This window comes from Giraffa tippelskirchi, chromosome 6 (assembly GCF_054371585.1).
Source record: "Giraffa tippelskirchi isolate mGirTip1 chromosome 6, T2T-mGirTip1v1.2.pri, whole genome shotgun sequence".
NCBI classification, from domain to species: domain Eukaryota; kingdom Metazoa; phylum Chordata; class Mammalia; order Artiodactyla; family Giraffidae; genus Giraffa; species Giraffa tippelskirchi.
In genome coordinates, this window is record NC_137280.1 from 11,624,163 (window position 1) to 11,645,043 (window position 20,881).

The following is a 20,881-nucleotide window of genomic DNA, read 5'->3' on the forward strand; positions in this document are numbered from 1 at the left end:
CTTCAGTGGTTATCCACTGCCTAAAAAAATGAAGTCCAAATTCCTCAGCACTACTTCTGTGACTCTGTTCTTTTTGATCTCCTGCTCCTACTTCACCTCTTGCCAAGTTCTGCTCTTGTATCCAAAACTCCACACAGTCCAAACTGCTTTTAAGGTGCCAAACACACCATGCGGTTTCACCTGTGTCTTTAAAAATATCTCCTAAAAGAACACCAGTGTCCATCTGGCTTGCCAGGCAAACTCCTGGTTATCCTTCAAGGCTCTGAGGCTTTTTCTGATACCTCAGGGTGGAATGCATCCACCTTGCCCTGTGAAACACCTCTTTCACATCTATCACATGATGTTGTAACAGTGTCTTTCCTTCTCAAAACTGAGTGTTGCTTGAGAGCAGACACTGTGTCCTATTCATCGTGTGAGCCTGGTATTTAACAACGCTACAGACTAGGTCCTAAAGAAAGCCTGATAAAAAGAAATGCTAGTAAGCTCTACAAAATATCATATCAATGATCTATATCCTGATGGGGATTCATAGCCTCTCCTTTACTTGTTCCATTTTCTTATCTCCCAAACATATTCCCAAGCATCCCAAGGCCTGAGGCGGTATTTTCTACTGATTTCAATAACTACTCATTATTCTTAAACACTGTATTCGGTATGCTGTGTAAAAATAAATCACAATAAACATCGTCTATTTTTAATAGTGTAATGAATCTTCTAGCTGTCACTATCTAGAAGTCTGAGTTTTTAAAAACCAGGCTGCTGATAGCTATGGGCTTCCTAGGTGGCGCTCGTGGCAAAGAACCTGCCTGTCCATGCAGGAGATGCAAGAAATGCGGGTCCGATCTCCTGTAGTAAGAAATGGCAACTTGCTGCAGCATTATTGCCTGGAAAATTCCGTGGACAGAGGAGCCTGGTGGGCTACAGTCTATGGGGTCTCAAAGAGTAGGACATGACCAAGTGAGTAAGCACAACAACAACAAACAGATCTACAGTAAACCAACTGCGATTGCTCTTGATAACTCAGAGACACTGTAAGTTCCTCAAGTACAACTAAATCACCAATAAGCTTCCTTTATGCCTGTGCTCACTGACGTTTTGATGGTATATGCATTCTATTATACTAGTTTTATAAAAACTGATGGTTCATCTTAGTGAAATACGTGGACTATTACCCATGCATTGCATCAACTAGAAGAAAGTATATAGCAGAGGGCTAAGATAAGTCAGAACAGATGAAATGAATCTGAAATTAAAAGCTAACTTTTCCAACAATGGGATTAAAAAGTGGACTAACACAAACCCAGGTCAGGAATAAGGGCTCCTGACCTGGATTTGGGGATTACACTAGGCTTTTTTGGGGTTGGGGACCATGAAATCTCTCAAATTGTAATTTTTCTATGTATTTACATATTTGAGTTTTTCTTAGCCCATATGGAGAGGATTCAAAGTTTTCACAAGATATTCAGAACACTTCTTGATGTGAAAAGTTTAAAAATTCTTACATTAACACTAGAGGAGACTCCAATAGATTTACATGAGAACAGCTACCAGAAAGGTGTGAGGAAAGCCTTTCACCCGTTCCCTATGCTACAGAAGAGTGCTGATAATTCTCATTACTCGTATCTGAGAATATAGTCTCTGTTTAGGCACAGGTTTGGGGGCCCCAAAATGCATGATATATGTACTTTACTAATTTTTAGCCCTTAATTTTTATTTGAAAACATGAAGGTATAGCTCAAATATATTTTCATAAGTTAAAAATGTTAGACATTCATGGGACTTCCCTGGTGGTCCTGTGGTTAAGACTCTGAGCTCCTAATGCAGGGGGCTTGGGTTTGATCTCTGGTCAGGGAACTAGATCCCACATGCCACACACACACACAAAAATTAGGCATTCGGTAAGTATTACAAAACCATGAGTAAGACATGATCTCAACCACAAGGAGGGAGGCAGACATATACCAACCTAAGAGTTTTTCAACCTTTTATTACAGTTAAGTACTGTTAACAGGTACAAAGTGCTGTGGACACATGAAAAAGGATGAATTTAATTCCAAGTTGAGAGAGTGGTAAGGGAACAATGGAAAATGAGCAATGAATTGTACCAAGGGACATGTAGGGTTTAGGTAGCTAAAATGGTGGGAAGGTACCCCAAGAGGCGGAGAGTTTATACAAAGTCATAGGGAATGGAACACTGAGTACTCTGATGTAACTACAACCTTGTAAAGGTGAAAACTGTATAGTGGAAAGACAAAGCTGGGTGACAGACAGATGGGGACCGAATTGTGGAGGGTCTCATATGCCATGCTAAGGAATTTGGACATTATTCTGTAAGCAGAGGGGTTTGGGGCAAGAGAATGGCATACTCAGAGTTATGCTTTAATTCTCAGCAAGTGAAGGGTGGTCTGGGAGAAGAGACTATACTCAGGAAAAATAGTGAGGAGGCCACTTCTGAACTCTTGTCCAGAAGTAACATGTCCTTAATTAGGCTGATAGCACAGATGGAAAGGAGATGATGTGAGAAATATCAAAGACTCCAGGTCACACAATCTGGCCAAGGCCACCAAGAGGCATCGTAGCACAATAAGAAATACAAAGCTGCATTAAGCACATTTTTCACAGAGTGATGTTTTTAGAAACATACCTGAAAAACAGGTAATCACACGATTTGTCCCACCTATAGTCATCGTAGCTTTCTACCCAGAAATCACAGGCTGTACAGCGCAGATGGTCACATGCTCTGTTCAGAGAAAAAGAACTGTACATTAGAAATGATTGGTAAGTTTAAATTTGAAAATTGGGACCTCCCTGGTGGTCCAGTGGCTAAGACCCCATGCTCCCAATACAGGGGGCCCAGGTTCAATCTCTGATCAGGGAACTAGATCCCACATGCTGCAGCTAAGACCTGGTGCAGCCAAATAAATAAATAAAATATTTTAAAAATGTGAAAATCTGCTGATTTATTCATAGACTATACCGTACATTACAGATTACTGAGTAAACAAAAGATAAATCTGATTATAAATTTTTATACTAATGGACTGATTACCTATTTGAATTTTTAGGTTAAATTTCTGCATAAACCTACCTATTTTACTAAGATCTTACATACTGATATACATATATATATGTACACATATATATTTACAGATTTAAAGAAAAAAACTGATGTGTAGGTCTTTTAGTTTTTAAATTGCACCTGAGGCAGAGAACTTTTTAAGTGCTTCCCTTCCTAATGAAAATTTCAGGATACCTCTACCACAGAATTGCCACATTATATTGAAATAAATCTGTTTCTCCTGTAAGTGCTGGGACAATATCTTATTTGCTTCTGTTTCCCCACTACTTTGCATTAATGTATTCATTCACTCACTTAAAAAATATTTACTGAAAGCCTACTATGTGCTGGTGAGATTCTGTCCTCATATAGCTTAGATGCTAATTCAAGAATAAACAATACTTAATAATAACTAAATTATACACTATGTTAGATGATAAAAGTGCTTTAAAAAATATGGAAAAAGAGCAGGCTTGTATGTTGATGGCAGAGATGCAGTAAAGGGCCAAATGCTGCTAATGAAAGAGGACAGAACTGCTAAAACAATACTTAGTACATAACAGGTAGTCAGTGACAACCTGAGGAACTGAAATGCCAAGCAAATCTCAAAATTCATGTACTATATGGTAACTTCAGGAATAAAATGATAATATACAGTAAGAATTATGAATTGCTGCTGCAAACAATTTGACTTGTATAATAATTGTGATTTAAAGAAATCTCATTGTTTAAAGTATTTTAAAACTAGAATCAATATAGATACATTTGATCATCTAAAAATTAAAAGGAAATAAGGGTTTTCTAAGATACCAAAAACAAAGTGAAAAGACCAGTAATAGACTGAAATAAAACATCTTTAACACATAATCAAATACTTATACTGACAAACAATGCTTACAAACGACAACAATGAAAAAAAATCTAAAATATACTCTCACTAATATAGGTAGCATAGATTAGTGGTTAAGAGTGTAGACAGGATTGCCTAGGTTCAAATGCTGATTCCCCAGCTGTGTAATTATAGTCAAGTAACTTAACTTCTCTGTGACTCAGTTTCCTTATCTCTTAAATGGTGATAATAATACTTACATGCTCACAATTAGGAGGAGCTAACCAAGCTAATACTGATACAGTGCTTATAACAGTGCTTGGCACATAGCATTTGTTAAAGTTAACACATTATATAAAGAATTAAAATTTAAAGCAACTATGGAATATATATTTAAACCAAATATATTAGCAAAAATTAGCACTCTCAGACATTTCTGGTGGGTATGTGAACTTATAACCTTTTGGGAAAGATCTTAGTATAATTTTAAAATTAAAATTATAAAATAATTTTAAAATTTAAATTATACCTAGCTGTTGTGCCCGCAGTCCCATTTTGGGGAATCTACAAATAAAAGTGCCAGAATACAGGCATATATCTCAAGAATTTCTACTGCAGTATTGTTGAAATGGCAGAAAAACAGGATATCACCTGTATAGCTATCCAAGAGGGAAAAGACTGAATAACATTTATACCATGGAATATCAGGCAGTTGATAAAGAGAGATAATTACATTTACTTATTGACCTAAAGGTGCACAAAGCTGGGTGCACAATAACATATATAGCATGATCCTGTTTTTGTAAAAACTACTGCCCAGATTTTCCTGTACAGGTGTTTAGAAGTTTATAAAAACATTTTGCTGTTGTTCAGTCACTCAGTCCTGTCTGACTCTTTGCGACCCCGTGGATTGCAGTCAGCCAGGTCCCCCTGTCCTTAACCATCTCCCAGAGTTTGCTCAAACTCATGTCCATTGAGTCAATGATACTATCCAACCATCTCATCCTCTGTCTCCTCCTGCCCTCAATCTTTCCCAGCATCAGGGTCTTTTCTAATGAGTCGGCTCAGGTGGCCAAAATATTAAAGCTTCCATTTCAGAATCAGTCCTTCCAATGAATAGTTAGGGTTGATTTCCTTTAGGATTGACTGGTTTGATCTCCTTGCTGTCCAAGGGACTCTCAAGAGTCTTCTCCAGCACTATAGTTGGAAAGCATCAATTTTTCGGCACTCAGCCTTCTTTATGGTCCAATTTTCACACCTGTGTGTGACTACTGGAAAAACCATAGCTTTGATTATACAGACTTCTGTTGGCAAAGGGATGTCTCTGCTTTTTAACATGCTGTCTAGGTTTGGAAGGAGATTGTTATCTTTCTCCTTATACACTTTGACTTTTGTTTTTATTTTTTTTCAATAAACATATAATACTTCTATAATTAAAAAATAAAATCCATAATTATATTTTTTTCACTTATTTCCCTCTAAAATTCAGATATGTAACTTCAAAATTGCAAATATATTTTGGCCTGAAAGTTTGATAATGCTTTATAGTTCTAAAAATATTAATTACAACAGTAACATTTAAAATCTATACAAGCTTGAAAAACAATTCCATATTTTCTTTTGAACTGTTAGAAATCTATGAAATTGAATCTGTACATATGGAAATTCAACACACTTATATTTGTATACATCTGAACTTGGATTTTGAATGTACAGGTCAGGAAAATGCAAAATGATGGTTCCCAAAGCTGCTATAACTGGCTTTCTTATGCATATGTAGTTTATTACATGACTGCACAGAGTGTTAACTTTAATGCCTTAATACATATGTGCAATTTGGCTGAATTACTGCTGTTTTGGGAACTATAATTTAGAATTTCCTGACATTTTGTATGTGTAAAATTTCAACCATAATGTTAAATACAGCTATTTAATTTAAAATTTAGTAGTTTATTCAAATCTATTCACACTACCACATTTTCCTACAAACACTGTCCTCTGAGAAACATAAAACTAACTTGCAGCTAAGAAATCATTCTGCTGCTACGATTCACTCTATTAGATCATAATTAGTACCAGTCTATGGAACACTCCAGTCTTGCAAGTAGTTTAAAAAATGAGCAGAGTAAAATTCAGTTTGGCTTGAAGATGACGCTTTGGCTTTATCTGTACCTTATCAACGCCACCACGCTTTGCTATTACTCTTCCTCCTTTCTACCAGCTGGGTAAAAGACTCAAATCTTTACACTCTAAAATCATTCAGGATTACTCTCAAACCTGAGCTTTATTTAAAATCAAACAGATACAACACATGAAAAATAGGTAGAGCAGACCTTCCTTTATACTCTCAGCATGTAAATCAGTGCTTATTTTCAGAGCTTAAATATATTTTTCTTTCCTAACTATACATAAAAGAATATTTAACATAAAGTCATGGTTCCAATTAAAGATAACTGTCATGTCTTTCCTCTAAAATGTGAGAAAATACAAACACGCAGGTGTCACCAATGGCTTTGTCCTTTTAGCTGGCTAGTAAGTAAAATCTCTACTATTGTAAAGATGTTAGTGGTGGGAATGTCCAAAACACAGCCCAATATAGTCTTCTGCACAGACTCTGTGGTTTTCAGTCAGATCTACACAGTGCAGTGGGGAGTCTTGCTGTTTGGGCAGTTGGAAAATAAGAACAGTTACAGTAGCAGAAGCGCTTCCTTCTTGCATACATTATATAATCAACTGGTATACTAGAAAGCATAATGGACTAGGAATCAAGTTACACAGCTGAGTCCTTGCCTTGGGCAAGGAACAGCACTTGGCAGTCATTTCTGACAACTTTCTCTCTTACCTCCAGTAGCCATTTAATCATTGAATTCTGTCATTTCTATATTCTAAGTGTCTCCAGTGAGACCCCTTTTCCCTGCAGCCACCGCCAGCACTGGTCACAGCTGCCATCACTGCCTCTCTCCTGGACCACTGCTAACTCCTGCTTGTTGACTGGCCTTCCAGTGTCCCCTCCTGTCTTGACCTTCCAAATCCCAATTCATTTTATATTCTAGAACCAAAATTTCTTTAGAAACACAAATATGATTATGTCATCTCTATTTGCTTAAAAAACAAAAACAAAAAAACAAAACAAACAACCCAATGGCTTCCATTGCTCTGGGAGACTTATGTTTCTAAAATCCTGCTCAGGGCCCCAAACCAAATATCCCTTGACCACCTCTCCAGCTCCTTCAGGAGCCACTCTTTCCCCCACTCACCACACTCCAGCTCACCTGGCTGCTCCTTTCCTCCAAAACCTCTGGCTTCTCAAGCTCAGGGACCACCTAACGTGGTATGCCCCATCTAACATGGTGTGTCCTCCTTTAACATGGTGGTGCCAATGGTCCCCTCTCTTTGCTTAATTCCGACTTATCGCATCATAGTCTGATTAAATATTATTTGCTTAGGAAAGCATTCCCTAACCTTTCATATTAGCTAGAATGCCAATTATCTATGTGTATAGTATCCTGCATGTATCCTTTACATTACATATTATGTGGAAATTAAATAGTTATTTGTAGAATCAAAGTCTCTTTCCTTATCTAGACTGAAAGCTCATAGAGCTAAGGGAACTGTCTATTTATTTGTTCGCCACAAGGTGTTCACTTAAAACCTAGGACTTAGCAAGCACTTGATGAATTAGTACATGTTTAATGAAAATAACACCAGTGCCTCAACTTCCTCATTTATAAAATGGGGTTAAAAATTCTTGCTCTATCTGCATCTTGGTTTTTCCCTGTGAGCAGATGAACCAATACACATATATAAAAAAAGTGCTCCGGACATATAACGTACTTCACACATATAATGTTTTAAATGCACGTGAATATGTATGTGCTTGTCCTTCTGTGGGTGCTGATCTGTGTCATGAAGAGGGTGGTCAGTGATTAATATCTTTGAGATGGGTGAAGGAGATCTGTGAATATAAACACTTACCTGTACATATAAATGCAAATTGTATGTGTTTTCCATTCTAGACAGGGAATAAATGTAGAAATACTCAGAGGCAGAAAAGTGTTAAGTGGAAAGTATTAATAGAAGCATAACAAGCGTTCTACTGGAATTAGAGTATCTGACCCAGGCTTTAGCTGGAGGTAAAAGAACTGAAAAAAGAAGAGGAAGAACAAGGACAACAATTTAGTAAAGCAAACAATGAGTTTAGAGTCAATATGAGACAGATGGCAGCTCTCATTTTCCTTCTGAACAGGGGAGAGGTGCTCAAGACAGTATGTGAGGGATCTTTTCTTTAATGCTCTAATGTGGGTGATGGAAGTGGATGGTAACTAGGAGACCTTTGCTGTATAGTTTACGGGTGACTTGAGAGAAGCCTGGATTTGAGGCAGAGTGGTCTGGCAATGGCTGAGACAAGTCCAACTGGGTTGACACAGGTAAGTCGGGATTGACAGCAACCAGACGGAATTCTTCTCTAAGGGCAGTTTGTGTCTCTAATTCTTTGTACAGACAGTCCTCAACGCATGATGAGTCAGGTGCTAGCAACGCTTATGTACAGCCCTCACAGTAAGCATCATTCCTGCGGGCTGCTGCAGCCTGTCTATGGCCTGGTGTTCCTGGTCTAGGCTTTCCCAGATCCCCAGTTTCCCTCTGGTCCCATGTCCCTTTTTTCCAGGCTTCTGAGGATCTAGGCCAGCTGCACCACAACCCTCCAACGATGGCTTTTTGGATCCCACTTTTATTATTCAATACAATGATTATCTCTCCTGAAATGTGACTATGTAATCATATAGTTCAGGCTTTTATTTCTTAAAAAATTACCAGAAAATGAAAAAGTGTTTTAGAAATAATTAGACAAAATATAATAATTTAGTTAAGTAGGCTTCTGTAAAAGTAGAACCAAATTTATCAGGACAGTAAAATGATTTGCTGAAATATTTAACAGTAAACAACACATGGGAACAACCTAAATGTCTATTGACAGATGAATGGATAAAGATGTGGTACATATACACAATGGAATACTACTCAGCCATAATAAAGAACAAAATAATGCCATCTGCAGTAACATGGATGGGCCCAGAGATTATCACACTAAATGAAATAAGTTAGAGAAAAACAAATACCATATGATATCACTTATATGTGGAATCTAAAATATGACACAAATGAACTTATCTAGGTAACAGAAATAGACTCACAGACAAAAGACTTATGGGTGTCAAGGAGAGGGGGTGGGGGGGTAGATGGCTTGGGAGTCTGGGACTAGCAGACACAAACTATTATATATAAAATGGATAAACAGCAAGGTACTCATACTGTATAGCATAGGGAACTATATTCAGTATCCTGTGATTAAACCATAATAGAAAAGAATATGAAAAAGAATGCATATATATGTATAATTCAATCACTTTGCTGGACGGGAGAAATTAAAAACATTGTAAACAACTATACTTCAATAAAAAAAAGATTCACTAAAAATCAGTCTGTTTCCCCACTTTATGACAACTGACAGTGGATAGGCTGGGAGTCTGAGGCTGCGGGGGCTTGGGATAGGCAGCACTGTGACTGTAAGACGGCCCTGAAAGAGGTACTGAGTGAGACACTGGGTAAAAGGTGGGTTGGGGAAGAGACGACAAAAGGAGGGTTTCTGCTTTTGAAATATGAAAAATCAAGAGACTATGGTTAAGAACTCTTTGGGTTCTCCAGACCCGCAGCTTCTCATGCTGCTTGGCCAAGGCAGGGTGCGTAACACATCATATAGCACATGGCTGCACTGTTCACCTGTCTACTGCCTGGCTTCCGTGCCTGGAGGGAAACATGGCAAAGCAGAAGCTTAGCTCCTGGTGCCCTGTGGAAACCAAGCTGGGATGGAAGTGACCCAGGCACTTCAAGGGGATCTTAGAAAAGGTGTCAACACAATGAACAATACATACCCAACATCATAGCTTTCACAGCTATCACCTACAAAAAATATACATTTCAGTAAAGTGTTCTTAGACTGGCTAACAAAATATACCTCTTATGATGAAACATACTCATGCCAAGATGATAAGAACTATGTTTTAACAGGGTATCAATTTGGAAAAACCTAATTAATGTATAACGTATTTCTGACATCTTACCTCTGTGAAGTATTTGTCCCAATCCCACATGGAACAGTGCTTCCACCAATGTACACTGGGCTGCAGCTAGACATGTTTAACAGATGGGAGAAAAATAAAACAAAAACATAAAAGAAGCATGAGAAGTTAATTTGGCCTCACTGACTCTATATTCTTGAAATCAAATTGCATATTTTCCTGAGCAAGTCAACTATTACAAGGAAGAGGTATTCATTCCAGGGTCAGTGCTTTTATTGGATAAAACCTGTACATTAAGGACCACTCAAAGAGTTAAAATGAGTCAGAGAAAAATGTGTTTGCCAAATAAGGTAAGGGACAAAGTAAATACTGAAGAGTATAACAGCACATTAATTCTGAGAAACTGTTCACACTTTTTTTTACACAGCAGAAAATTATTTACAACAGCAATAACCTCCCATTCAAGTTCCTTTGCACTAAGGAGTCACAGAACCCCGAAAATGCTGTTATTTGGTCTTTTTCCTGAAAACCAACCAGTGCTTTGTTGCTCAATGTTGTTAAATGGTAACAAAATCTACTAGACAATGCTTAGCAGTGGGTATAATTCACTGAAGCAATCCCGACTTACGTTTTACCAAGGCCTTGAATGGAAGCTCTGACAGATGTGTTACCTGAAGATTTAGATTTTAATTTCTGTTAAAAAAAACCAAAATAATAAAAGACCACAGGTAACTTAGAAAATTGTAACATGAAAACTAATATTCATTATTTTATAACAAAAGTATTTAAAAATGGCTTAAATAAAAATTTCCTATGATTTTAAAGTTTCAGAAATAGAAACAATGATCAAAACTTTTTAAAAGCAAAAGGGAAGTAGACCTCCCTGAGGAATTTACAAATTACTATGCTAACGCTTAGTCTAGAAAATTGACATACTGCCATTATTAGCAAGCTAAGATTTAGAGTCACTTTATAATTCTTCAGTTAATACTAGAGTTCAATGATTTAATATGAAGGATCTGCTATTTAAAACTTCATCCTGGAAAAATGCAATTGAGGAAAAAAACCTCAGACTCATTTTAAAGGCTGTGAATGGTACTCACCTGAACTAAAAGTAAATTAACCAAACTCCTGGGTAACTTCAGGAATATTAGTTTTGATCAAATGGAATGGTATCAACCATTAGACATTCAATGAAAATGTAGAGCTACCTAGTCACAACCATACAGTAGTTCCTATATGGTTACATAACATCATCATTAGCAAGCATTTATTAAGTGTTAACCGGTATAAGGTACCAAACAACATAAGCCAACCACATGCTAGGACCACCGCCAAGGAAAGGAAATGAGAAGGAGAAAAGGCAATTTAAACTATGCAGAGACATGCCATCATTTTACCTAGTAGGTGAGGAAATTTAATGGAGGCAAAATACTTTGTTTTACTATTTTCTCTTAACTCTTTTATTTGTTAAGTAAAACTGATGTTAAACAGAACTGGAAACATTTTGGTGCATATCTGAAAAATACTAATGTGCCTGAGTCTCTTCTTGTCTTTGGAAGCGTGCTCCATGTGCCATCCTGGCTCATGTTTATAACTCAAAGCTGGCATACTGGGACATCTGCAGCTGTTTCTGGGCTTTTTTGGGTGAGTCTGAAAATGGTTAATGAACAAAATAACTGGCAAGTAACATAATACTGTAAGTCAACTATACTTTAACTAAAAAAAAAAAAAAGAAACACACAACACAATGGGTGAGCAATGGGGGAGGGACTATTGTTCTAGGAGCATGATCTGGCCTCTTCGGACAAGCTGGGCACAGACTGGCAATTCACACACTTCTTTTCTCATCCAATCAATGTTTGACATCAATCTGCTTTTCTCCAGAAGTTTACTTGGGTTGCTTTCTCTTCTGCAGGTTGGAAAACTGAATATAATAACTAACTTCAAAAAGGGAGCATACAAGGACTTCCCTGGTTGTCCAGTGGTTAAGACTCCAAGCTTGAAGGGCATGGGTTCAACCCCTCGTCGGGGAATTAAGATTCTGCATGCTGCAAGGTGCAGCCAAATAAATAAATAAATAAATAAATAAATAAATAAAATCTGTTTCTTCACCCTCAAAAAAAGGGAGCATACAGAAGAAATGTATAAAAGTGTATTTCTTCATGATTATAAAAGCTACTTTTGTTTCAAATTATCTTCTCTAATACTTCTTTAGAAAAGTATTTCCTTCTCTTTCTGAAATGCCTTGATCCGAAGATATATATAGCTCCTGGTAGTTCACTGGCACTTTCACTACTTTGGCCTAGGTTCAATTCCCAGTGGGGGAACTAAAATCCGGCAAGCCACACAGTGTGGCCAAAAAAAAAAAGAAAAGAAATACAGACGAGTAAATCCGGCAAAATGTTAAGGTATGTTCAGTATGAGTAGTAAATATACAGGGCTGTTACATTATTTTACAAGCTTTTATAAAGTTGTCATAGATACACAAGTATTTAAAAAATTAAAATATTACCAACTAACTCATTAGTTCACGGATGAGAGCAATGACAAAGCATCTGAGATGCCAACAACATTCCTATAATGAAAGCTGATTTTGATCTTTTAGAAAAGTGCTCTTAGAGTCTACAAATAAATACAAGTAATCAACGTCATCTGTAAGTTGCATTTTGTTCAACGGCTTTTTTAATTTATCATTCTTGATGAGAAACAAACAGCAAAACATACACAGTTTCTAATACTTTTTTCTTGTATAAATCTAAGTGGAACAATTTCTTTAAACAATTTTACTTCTCATAATTCAGGACTATAGATACTTGTAAATTCTATAAGTTTTCAGATTATTCTAAACATGTCTTGAGATAATGAAAGAATTGCTATTACCTTTACGACACTTTACTTACAAAGCGTTTTTTGTCGAAGTGGGGCTCTTCAAATATTTCATTAATAAGACTGTCAAGATCATCTTCTTTTTCAAATGTTTCTGCTGATCTGGAAAAAGAAACAACAACAACAACAAAAAAAAAACCAAGAAAACATTTGAAGCTTAAGTGCAGATAAAGTCAGCCAAGTATCCGAAGAGTTTTGTTTCAATAAAGTCCATTGTTCGAGTTGATAACAAAAGGACAAATGTGATGTTATTTTTTTTGTACTATGGGCATAGCCCAAGTTTCTTCAGAAAAAGATGTAGTTTGTTGGGTACAAATTCACGTGTACTTTTACATACTTAAAATATAACATTTAAAGCCATATGATATGTATAAGAGAAAGGTAGGTATATACTTTTCCAAATTACATCAACCACTTATTTAAGAATAAAAAATATGTACAATTATAAGTAGAACCTGAGACTTATAAACAAAGATAATTTTCATATGTCTAATTTTCCCCTAAGGGTTCCACTGTAAGTCAAATAATAGTCTCTTTACTACAGGAGCCAAAGGTTATATAACCAAATGATCAAGTACGAACCCACAGAGAACAGTGTTAGTTGCTTGACAGAGCACCTCAACCACCTCTTTACCTTCTGCAGGTAAAGCCATCACCGGATTACTGACAAACTGTTACTGCATGGGACTTCTATATAACAGCTAACATTTACTAAATGTTAACATTTAACTGAATGCTACTGAATTCAGTAACATTTACTGAATACAAAGATGAAGAGATTAAAAAACTTGCCCAAGGTCATATAAATAGTGGGAGGAGAGGCTTGGAATTGAATCTAGGGCAGTTCAAGACACCTAACAGTAAAGGAGATTAACTCTCTTCAGAGTTTCTATTGTATAGATGCTATACATCATTATTACTTTATAACTTCACTGAATCATGAAATTATTTATTTTAAAAGACAGGCTTTTCAGTCGAACTCTATTTCTAGAAACACATTTTGTCTGAAATTCTTAACATCAGGACTACAGTCCTTCTCTGATACTATTCGTGCTGTGTCACTCAGTCGTGACCCCACAGAGAGTCCGACTCTTTGTGACCCCATGGACTGTAGCCCGCCAGGCTCCTCTGTCCATGGAATTCTCCAGGCAAGAATACTGGAGTGGGTTGCCATGCTCTCTTCCAGGGGACCTTCCCAACCCAGGGAGAGAACCCAGGTCTCCCAAATTGTTGGTGGATTCTTTTACCAGCTGAGCTACCAGCGAAGCTCCTGATGCTGCTTAGAATGCGATACTTAACCTGATGTAAGAGAATGCAGAGGCTCCTGTCTAATACTGGATGATTGATTCTATCTCTGTTCAGACTCTGCCTTTTCAGTGTTTCCCTTTCTAACTTTTACCTTTATCATCTTCCACTCTACACTTCCTTCATAGCTCAGTTGGTAAAGAATCTGCCTGCAGTGCAGGAGACCCGGGTTCGATCCCTGGGTTTGGGAAGATCCCCTGGTAGAAGGAAATGGCAATCCACTCCAGTATTCTTGCCTGGAGAATTCTATGGACAGAGGAGCCTGGCGGGCTACAGTCCATGGGGTCTCAAAGAGTCAGACGTGACTAAGTGACTAAGCACACAGAACCTCATTTTGTATGTAACAAGCAGGTCTAGACAACTATTTAAAACTTCTCAGAGACAGGTGTAATATTCTGTCTCTGGCCTCTATATCCCTCTACTACAATGAAACTCCTTTTTTGCCCCCAAAGTCTCTACTGCCCAAATCATTACATTCAATGGCCTTTCTCAGTAACAATCCTTTGTAATCTTTCAGAAGTACCTGACATCTGGGTACCAATTCCTTCAATTTCTATTATGACAGCAGGTTGCTAAAATGTCCCCTAGAAATTTTCTCCTTTGGTTTTCAGGATATTCTTTCTGGATTTCCCTCTCCCCTGCAGTTTCACAATTTCAAGAATCAGATGCATTCAAATGTTACCAGTCTACTCAGTACTGTTAGGGGTCCAAATTACCAGCTTACATTAAGATTCTAGTCTGTTATTAGATCATACAATTTTATGATGTCTATGCTTGTCTATGTTTTCCTATAGGAGTGGGGAAAAAATGCCATCATTTCACTGAGAAAGCATATAAGTTTTAAAGGACAGTATAATGTTGTTTGGTCTTTTGATGCTACAATACAATAATCTTTATCAAAGGTTAATAAATAGTTATTGGTCCTCTGACTTTGCTTCTTATATTGAATCTTGATTTAAAATATAGTTTCTGTCAAAAGTAAAATACGTATTCTACATAATATAGAAAACTGGGGTTTAACACTTGAACCACAATTAAATGTGAAAGGTATACAAAAAAGCTTATATCTAAGTGTACAATGTCTTGGTAGAGTTGGAAATATGAACTTGGGCAAGTAACTATTTTTCTAAGTCTTGGTTTGGTCAGTGAAATGAGGATAATAATAGCATTTGCCTCAGGGATTTTTGGAGAAGGCGATGGCAACCCACTCTAGTACTCTTTGCCTGGAAACTCCCATGGACGGAGGAGCCTGGTAGGCTGCAGTCCATGGGGTCGCTAAGAGTCGGACTCGACTGAGTGACTTCACTTTCACTTTTCACTTTCATGCACTGGAGAAGGAAATGGCAACCCACTCCAGTATTCTTGCCTGGAGAATCCCAGGGACGGAGGAGCCTGATAGGCTGCCGTCTATGGGGTCGTACAGAGTCGGCCAAGACTGAAGGACTTAGCGGCAGCAGCATAGGGATTTGGAAATTAAATGAAACAACACATATAAGGCTCTTAGTATATAGAAAGGATTCAATAAATGTTGGTTATTATTATAGCTATTATCTAGGAGGTTATGATATTATCTGTAAATATTCCCCATGTGTATCATGCTGAACCACATTATTCTTAATGCAGTTCAACTCACATCAGTATTTTTTTTTTAAAAAAAACCAAACTCATAATATATTTTTCTTTATCATTTTGAAGTCTTCATCAAATTGCATATGTTCTGACCATTTATATTAGCATCAGTTCCTGATATCCAGATGTGGCATAGTCATATATTAGTTGCAGAGTTATCATTTTAAAGACACAGTTTCAGTATTTTAACTCTTTCAAGAAAAAGAGATACAGGCTAAATCACTATACAATTGGCAGGTAGTCTCCTATTAATACATTCATAATATAAATAGGTTCCTAACTTTCTGGTATCAGTTTTGGCTCAGGACAAAATTTTAATGTTTGACATTATATCCTGCATTTATATTTAAGTTTAGGGTCTTTGTTGCTGCTTTCTGTGCAATTTGCCTTTATAACTATACTGCCAAATGAAAAGTTTTAACACATGAAAAACAGTAGTACTGTCTTGCTACAGCTTCTGTAATGTATTATTGAAGAATTTGATTTAGTATGGTGGGATGGGGTGCGAGGATTACAGATGGATTTTACCGAGAGGCATAAAAGGACCTGTGCTTGGAAAGGATCTGTCCACTTTACCAATCCTTACCATTTTCAGCAGCCAGCTCCAAGTGATCCTAGCCCTCTGTGCTAGTTCTCCTAAGATGAATAGGCTCTGGAAGGCTCTTTGATAAATTCTCTCCACCCTCAAAGGAGTGAATAAAAAGAACAAAGAAATTGCAAGGTAACACTGTTCTAGGACAGGAATGGTAGATGTGCTAGAAATCAGTACAGGAGGATGTCCAGCCTTCAAGATAACAGTATACAAATTAATGAGAATGGTATTTGTATATACAGTCAAGTAAGCATTAGCCCATTCAAAGCAGTCATTTTAGTTGGCTCAACATTTATTTCTTAGAACGCTGCCCAGTACTCAACTAATTTTTAGAACTTCTGTTTCTGAACTTTAGACTCTTTCCAATGTTTTTATTGTGAGGGTGAGTTTTTAAACAAATATATGTCATTAGTGGTAAATCTAGTAAATTGGGTAGCAATGGTGCTGGGTTCTGGGAAATCACAGAGGCACACAAAAACAAAACAAACCCCACAGATGCAACCATAAATGAACAAGATTGACTTTCTTGGCTTGTTCCAAACCTGCCTTTGTGTAATTCCACAAGAGTTTCCAAGAGATTCAAGCAAGAGTTATTGCAGAGCCTCCCAAGTTATCACTTTGAAGGACAATACTCAACTCTGGCAAAAATGGAACTGAGGGGAAGTGGAGATAAGAAGAAAGTCTTACTATTTAATAATTACACAGAAAAAAAAAAACTGACAAATATGAAGATACTTTTTTGGATCAAAAACCAAGACTTTAAGAAACTTTCCCAAATTTCAAATTGGATGCCTGAGATCCTCTGGGACCCTTAGTTGGGGCCGTGGGTAGAAGAACGGTGGTGGGATTATAGAGAGAGTGTGACCAATAACTAAACCTTTTATCCTAAATCCAATCTCATTCAATTCTGAGCTTCAAGGTGCGGGATGGCAAGCGGGGGGGCGGAATCAACTAAATGATGGACTAGAAAGCAAACGTTTTCTCCAGCAACTGGCCCAAAGATTGTTCTGCCTGGGGAATGGGGTCCCCGCACCTGAAAAGGGGACAAGAATCACTCACGCAGACGGAGGCCCGGGTCACCGTGACCCCCTCCGGGTTCAAGAGCAGGGGCCTAAGCTGCACCCTCTCTGCCCCACCGGCAGCCACACCGGCAGCCACACGGGCAGCCACACCGGCAGCCACACCGGCAGCCACACCGGCAGCCACACCGGCAGCCACACCGGCAGCCCCGGGGATGTGTCTGGGTGGAACAGACCTGGTGAAGCCGCGGGCTCTCAGGGGCGGGGCCTGCTCGGGGGCGGGGGCGGGCCTCGGGGAGAGATGCTAGGATCCTCGAGGACGAGGGGCGGGAGTATGCGCGGCCCCGGGGAGTGAGGAACTGAGGGTCTGGGCCCGAACCCGGAGAGGAGCTGGAGTTCGCGGGAGGGGCTGGGGGTACGTTTCTTTCGGTCTGGCGGCGGAGGGGTGGCCTTAGGGCCTGGAGCAGGCTTCACCACAACAGCCCACCCCTCCCGCCTGTTAACCTGAGATTCTCTTTCGCCTCGGCTCGGTTCTGGTCGTTGCCGAAGAAGCCGCCGCCGCCGCCTCTGGGCCGCTCGACCGTACCCAGTCTCAGTGGGTCTGGTCGGCAGAACTTGGACTCCACCTCATCCAGGAGCTCGTCTAGGTCCTCCGCCATCTTGTATTCTCACGTCTTGCTCCCCGCCCGGGTCGCTCTGGCACCGGGTGGTTTCCAGGGGCAACGCGAGGACACCCCCCCCCCCCCAGCCCCTCCCGGGGTGCGCGCCCCATCGCCCCCGCGCAGGCGCGCGCCGTTTACGAGCCTCGCGAGGCTTGGTTACAGACAGGCTCGCACGAAAAGACGCGGTGGGGTCGCAAGGCCCCCCGGGCGGCGCGGACATTCCGGCGGCGGGGCGGGAGGTCGGCGTTGTCCGTTTCTGCGCTACTGGCTTTCCTGTTCCCGATTGTCTGAAGTGTTTTGTCCCGTCTCCCGCTCCTCCTGGACTCAGGTTGTAAACACAATCGTCCGACTGCCTAGCTCTGTCATCTCCTCCTCGTCTAGCCCCCTTGGGGTCCCAGTCGTATCCCAGCCGTTCATAAATTCTTTAAATGGTCTGCGGAGAAGCCTGCAAAAGAGAAATAAGGACTTGTGTCAAAACATTGACTTCCCGTAGTCGGCAGGATTCGAACCTGCGCGGGGAGACCCCAATGGATTTCTAGTCCATCGCCTTAACCACTCGGCCACGACTACTGCTGGTGGTGCTGTTGGCAGTGAGATCTATGTAGAGCCTGCACACAAGTATCTACTCTAGTAACAGGTATGTTTGCATCACGAGGAAAACACTACAAAGCTGTTCTGTCAGATTAAGCGCACATTTGAATGTTTTAGCTCTTAGTAATTTTAGCTTCTCGGAGGGGATCTTGAGAGTATCGCCAATCAGAAAAAACTGAATTTTAGCAAAATCGCTAAAGTTAAGAGTCAGAAAACAAGAGAGAGGGAAGAAAGGTTGATGCTGCTGTACACTGGCTTGCAGAGGTGTTCATTTTCCCGAGAGAACTGGAAACATTAGGGCGCCGGATCAGCCTCCCAGGCTCCTTGCGTGATCATTCCACTCCCCCGCCGCCGTCTAAGCACAAACAGTTCCAGGATTCTTTTTACCCACTACACACTAAAATAGTGTTCCCCACTGATCTCAATTCACTATGCAGGGCTAGCATGTCCCACAGTGTCTTAAAGACACTGCTCAGGAAAGTATGATGTGTGATACAACTGTATGTATGCACACTTAACCTGAACTTTTGAGTATTTCTGAAGGGCAATTGCAAAGAGGTTGGCAGGCTTGGAAACTCTTTGATCGAAATGAATTAGTAGCTTCATTTACTTGGTTTATTTGTTGTCTGTTCAGAATATCAAGAAAGATATTCTGAACAGACAACATATGATGGAGCAAATGTAGAGCCAGCCTTTAAATATTCATGACTTTTGGGAGCCAGTTGTTAAATGCAACCAGTATTAAAAAATTAAATTATGTAAATTAACTATATTAAAAAACAGAAACAATAGTCAAAATTCACCACAGTCTGGTTATTACCCTACATTTTACTATAATTTATGCTGGAGGTTATTTATATCTGTTGTATCTGAAATAGTGTACAATGGGCTATTGTTGTGAATCTTTTCCTAACTTCCCATTCAGTGATGTCACAGGGGTAGCTTGAAATTAGGCTTCCTGGGTGTATTTACACCAGGGAAATTGCAAATGGTGCAAAATACTTTTCTGGCTAGAGCTAGTTGTCAGGCACTTATCAGCATGTCACTAATGTTTACCACCAGGCAAATCTTGAATATTCCCAGCAAGGCATCATTCCCCTTACCTGTCAGGCTTCCCTGGTTGTTATTTTAACTATCAGAATCTTGTCATATCGTATGATGTCCCACTTAGTATATTAATGTTTTATTTTGTTTTTCCCCAACTTGCCTTGCTGGGTGATTTCTACTCAGAACTGACCTCCAGCAGAAAGAGAGGAATAAGCCACTTGATACTGAAATTACCCTTGCAATATGGTTCCAGGGGGATTTATGCATAGTTGCATACAGTTTAATACACTTAAGTTAATAATTTGACTTTTCTTTAGAAAAGATTAAATCTGAGGTATACCACCAGTAGTTGAAAGACTTAGCATGTAGATTTTCATGAAGGACTGTGAAAGATAAAAGAGGAAGTGTTTCTAGTTTTGTGTTTTATTTATATGAATATTAGAAAAAATGAAGCTTGTTTCCTTCTTCCTCCACTCCCACCCCAATTTTATTGTGTTGATATCATGTGTAGATCATCCAGAGGTAGGTGTTTTGAGAATTTCACTTACAGCTTATCACCTCTTCTTTGGAACTTCTGACTTCAGTTGTGTTGTCTTTCCGGCTTTAGAGAAAGTCAAGTTCAGTGTCTACAGTGAGAAATGCCATATACACATATGTGGATGGCTGTGTGATAAACTGGAAAATGAAAGCACACTATTAAAAATCTCCAGGGAGTTCCCTGGTGGCCTAGTGGTTAACATTCCAGACTTCACTGTTGTGGCCCACGTTCAAGCCCTGGTGGAGGAACTGGAATCCTGCAAGCCACAGAGCGTGGCCAAAAAAAGGAAAAACTCCAGATGTCAGGAGCAATGACGGGTGCACTTCGGTGGACTCTCAGCAGTGGAGGTGGTTGTACCTGGTGAATGTATGCATGGCTTTGGAAAATTCATGCAAATCATATTAGAAAATAATTTTAAAAAGCATATTTCTTCATTTTTTTACCCCAAAGTAAAGAATCTTGTTTATTATCTCTATAATTGTTAATATGTGTCGACAGTGGTGTGAATACTTGTCCCCTAACTCTTTCCCAGTCTTGGAAAGCATGCCAAGTGTCAGATGTTTCATAAAGGAGTATAGCCCAGAGTCTTCAGACAATACAGTTATTAAACATGGTAAAAGTGGCGTGCTGTGTATTGTTACATTT

At 39.1% G+C, this 20,881-nt stretch overlaps 1 protein-coding gene, 1 long non-coding RNA gene and 1 other non-coding gene across 11 annotated transcripts in view; 1 reads left to right on the plus strand and 2 right to left on the minus strand.

Moving 5' to 3' along the window:
• CFAP418 (cilia and flagella associated protein 418) overlaps positions 1-18,068 on the minus strand; it is a 51,368-nt gene extending 33,300 nt beyond the window's left edge. For 5 of the 9 annotated variants that reach the window (XR_014055828.1, XR_014055827.1, XR_014055825.1 and 2 more), the window contains exons 1-5: positions 17,903-18,068; positions 12,868-12,955; positions 10,593-10,657; positions 10,007-10,072; positions 2,645-2,740 (exon numbers count right to left, since the gene is read on the minus strand). Coding sequence is in view for 4 of the 9 variants with exons in the window: in XM_081497033.1 (XP_081353159.1) it covers positions 2,645-2,740; positions 10,007-10,072; positions 10,593-10,657; positions 12,868-12,955; positions 17,903-18,057 (470 nt within the window). In the remaining 5 variants the exon portion in view is untranslated. Of the gene's footprint in view, positions 1-2,644; positions 2,741-9,817; positions 9,846-10,006; positions 10,073-10,592; positions 10,658-12,858; positions 12,956-17,902 lie in introns of all 9 variants that reach the window. The other 4 variants (XR_014055824.1, XM_081497032.1, XM_081497031.1 and 1 more) reach the window with 3 other exon arrangements.
• Positions 18,069-18,220: 152 nt separating this feature from the next.
• The window catches only part of LOC145509059 (uncharacterized), a 293,882-nt gene continuing 291,221 nt past the window's right edge, over positions 18,221-20,881 (plus strand). Inside the window, exon 1 of the long non-coding RNA XR_014055830.1 lies at positions 18,221-18,697. This is a non-coding gene — a long non-coding RNA (uncharacterized LOC145509059). The remainder of the gene's footprint in view (positions 18,698-20,881) is intronic.
• On the minus strand, positions 18,549-18,630 carry TRNAS-AGA (transfer RNA serine (anticodon AGA)). Its single transcript has one exon. It is a non-coding gene; the product is annotated as a tRNA-Ser (tRNA).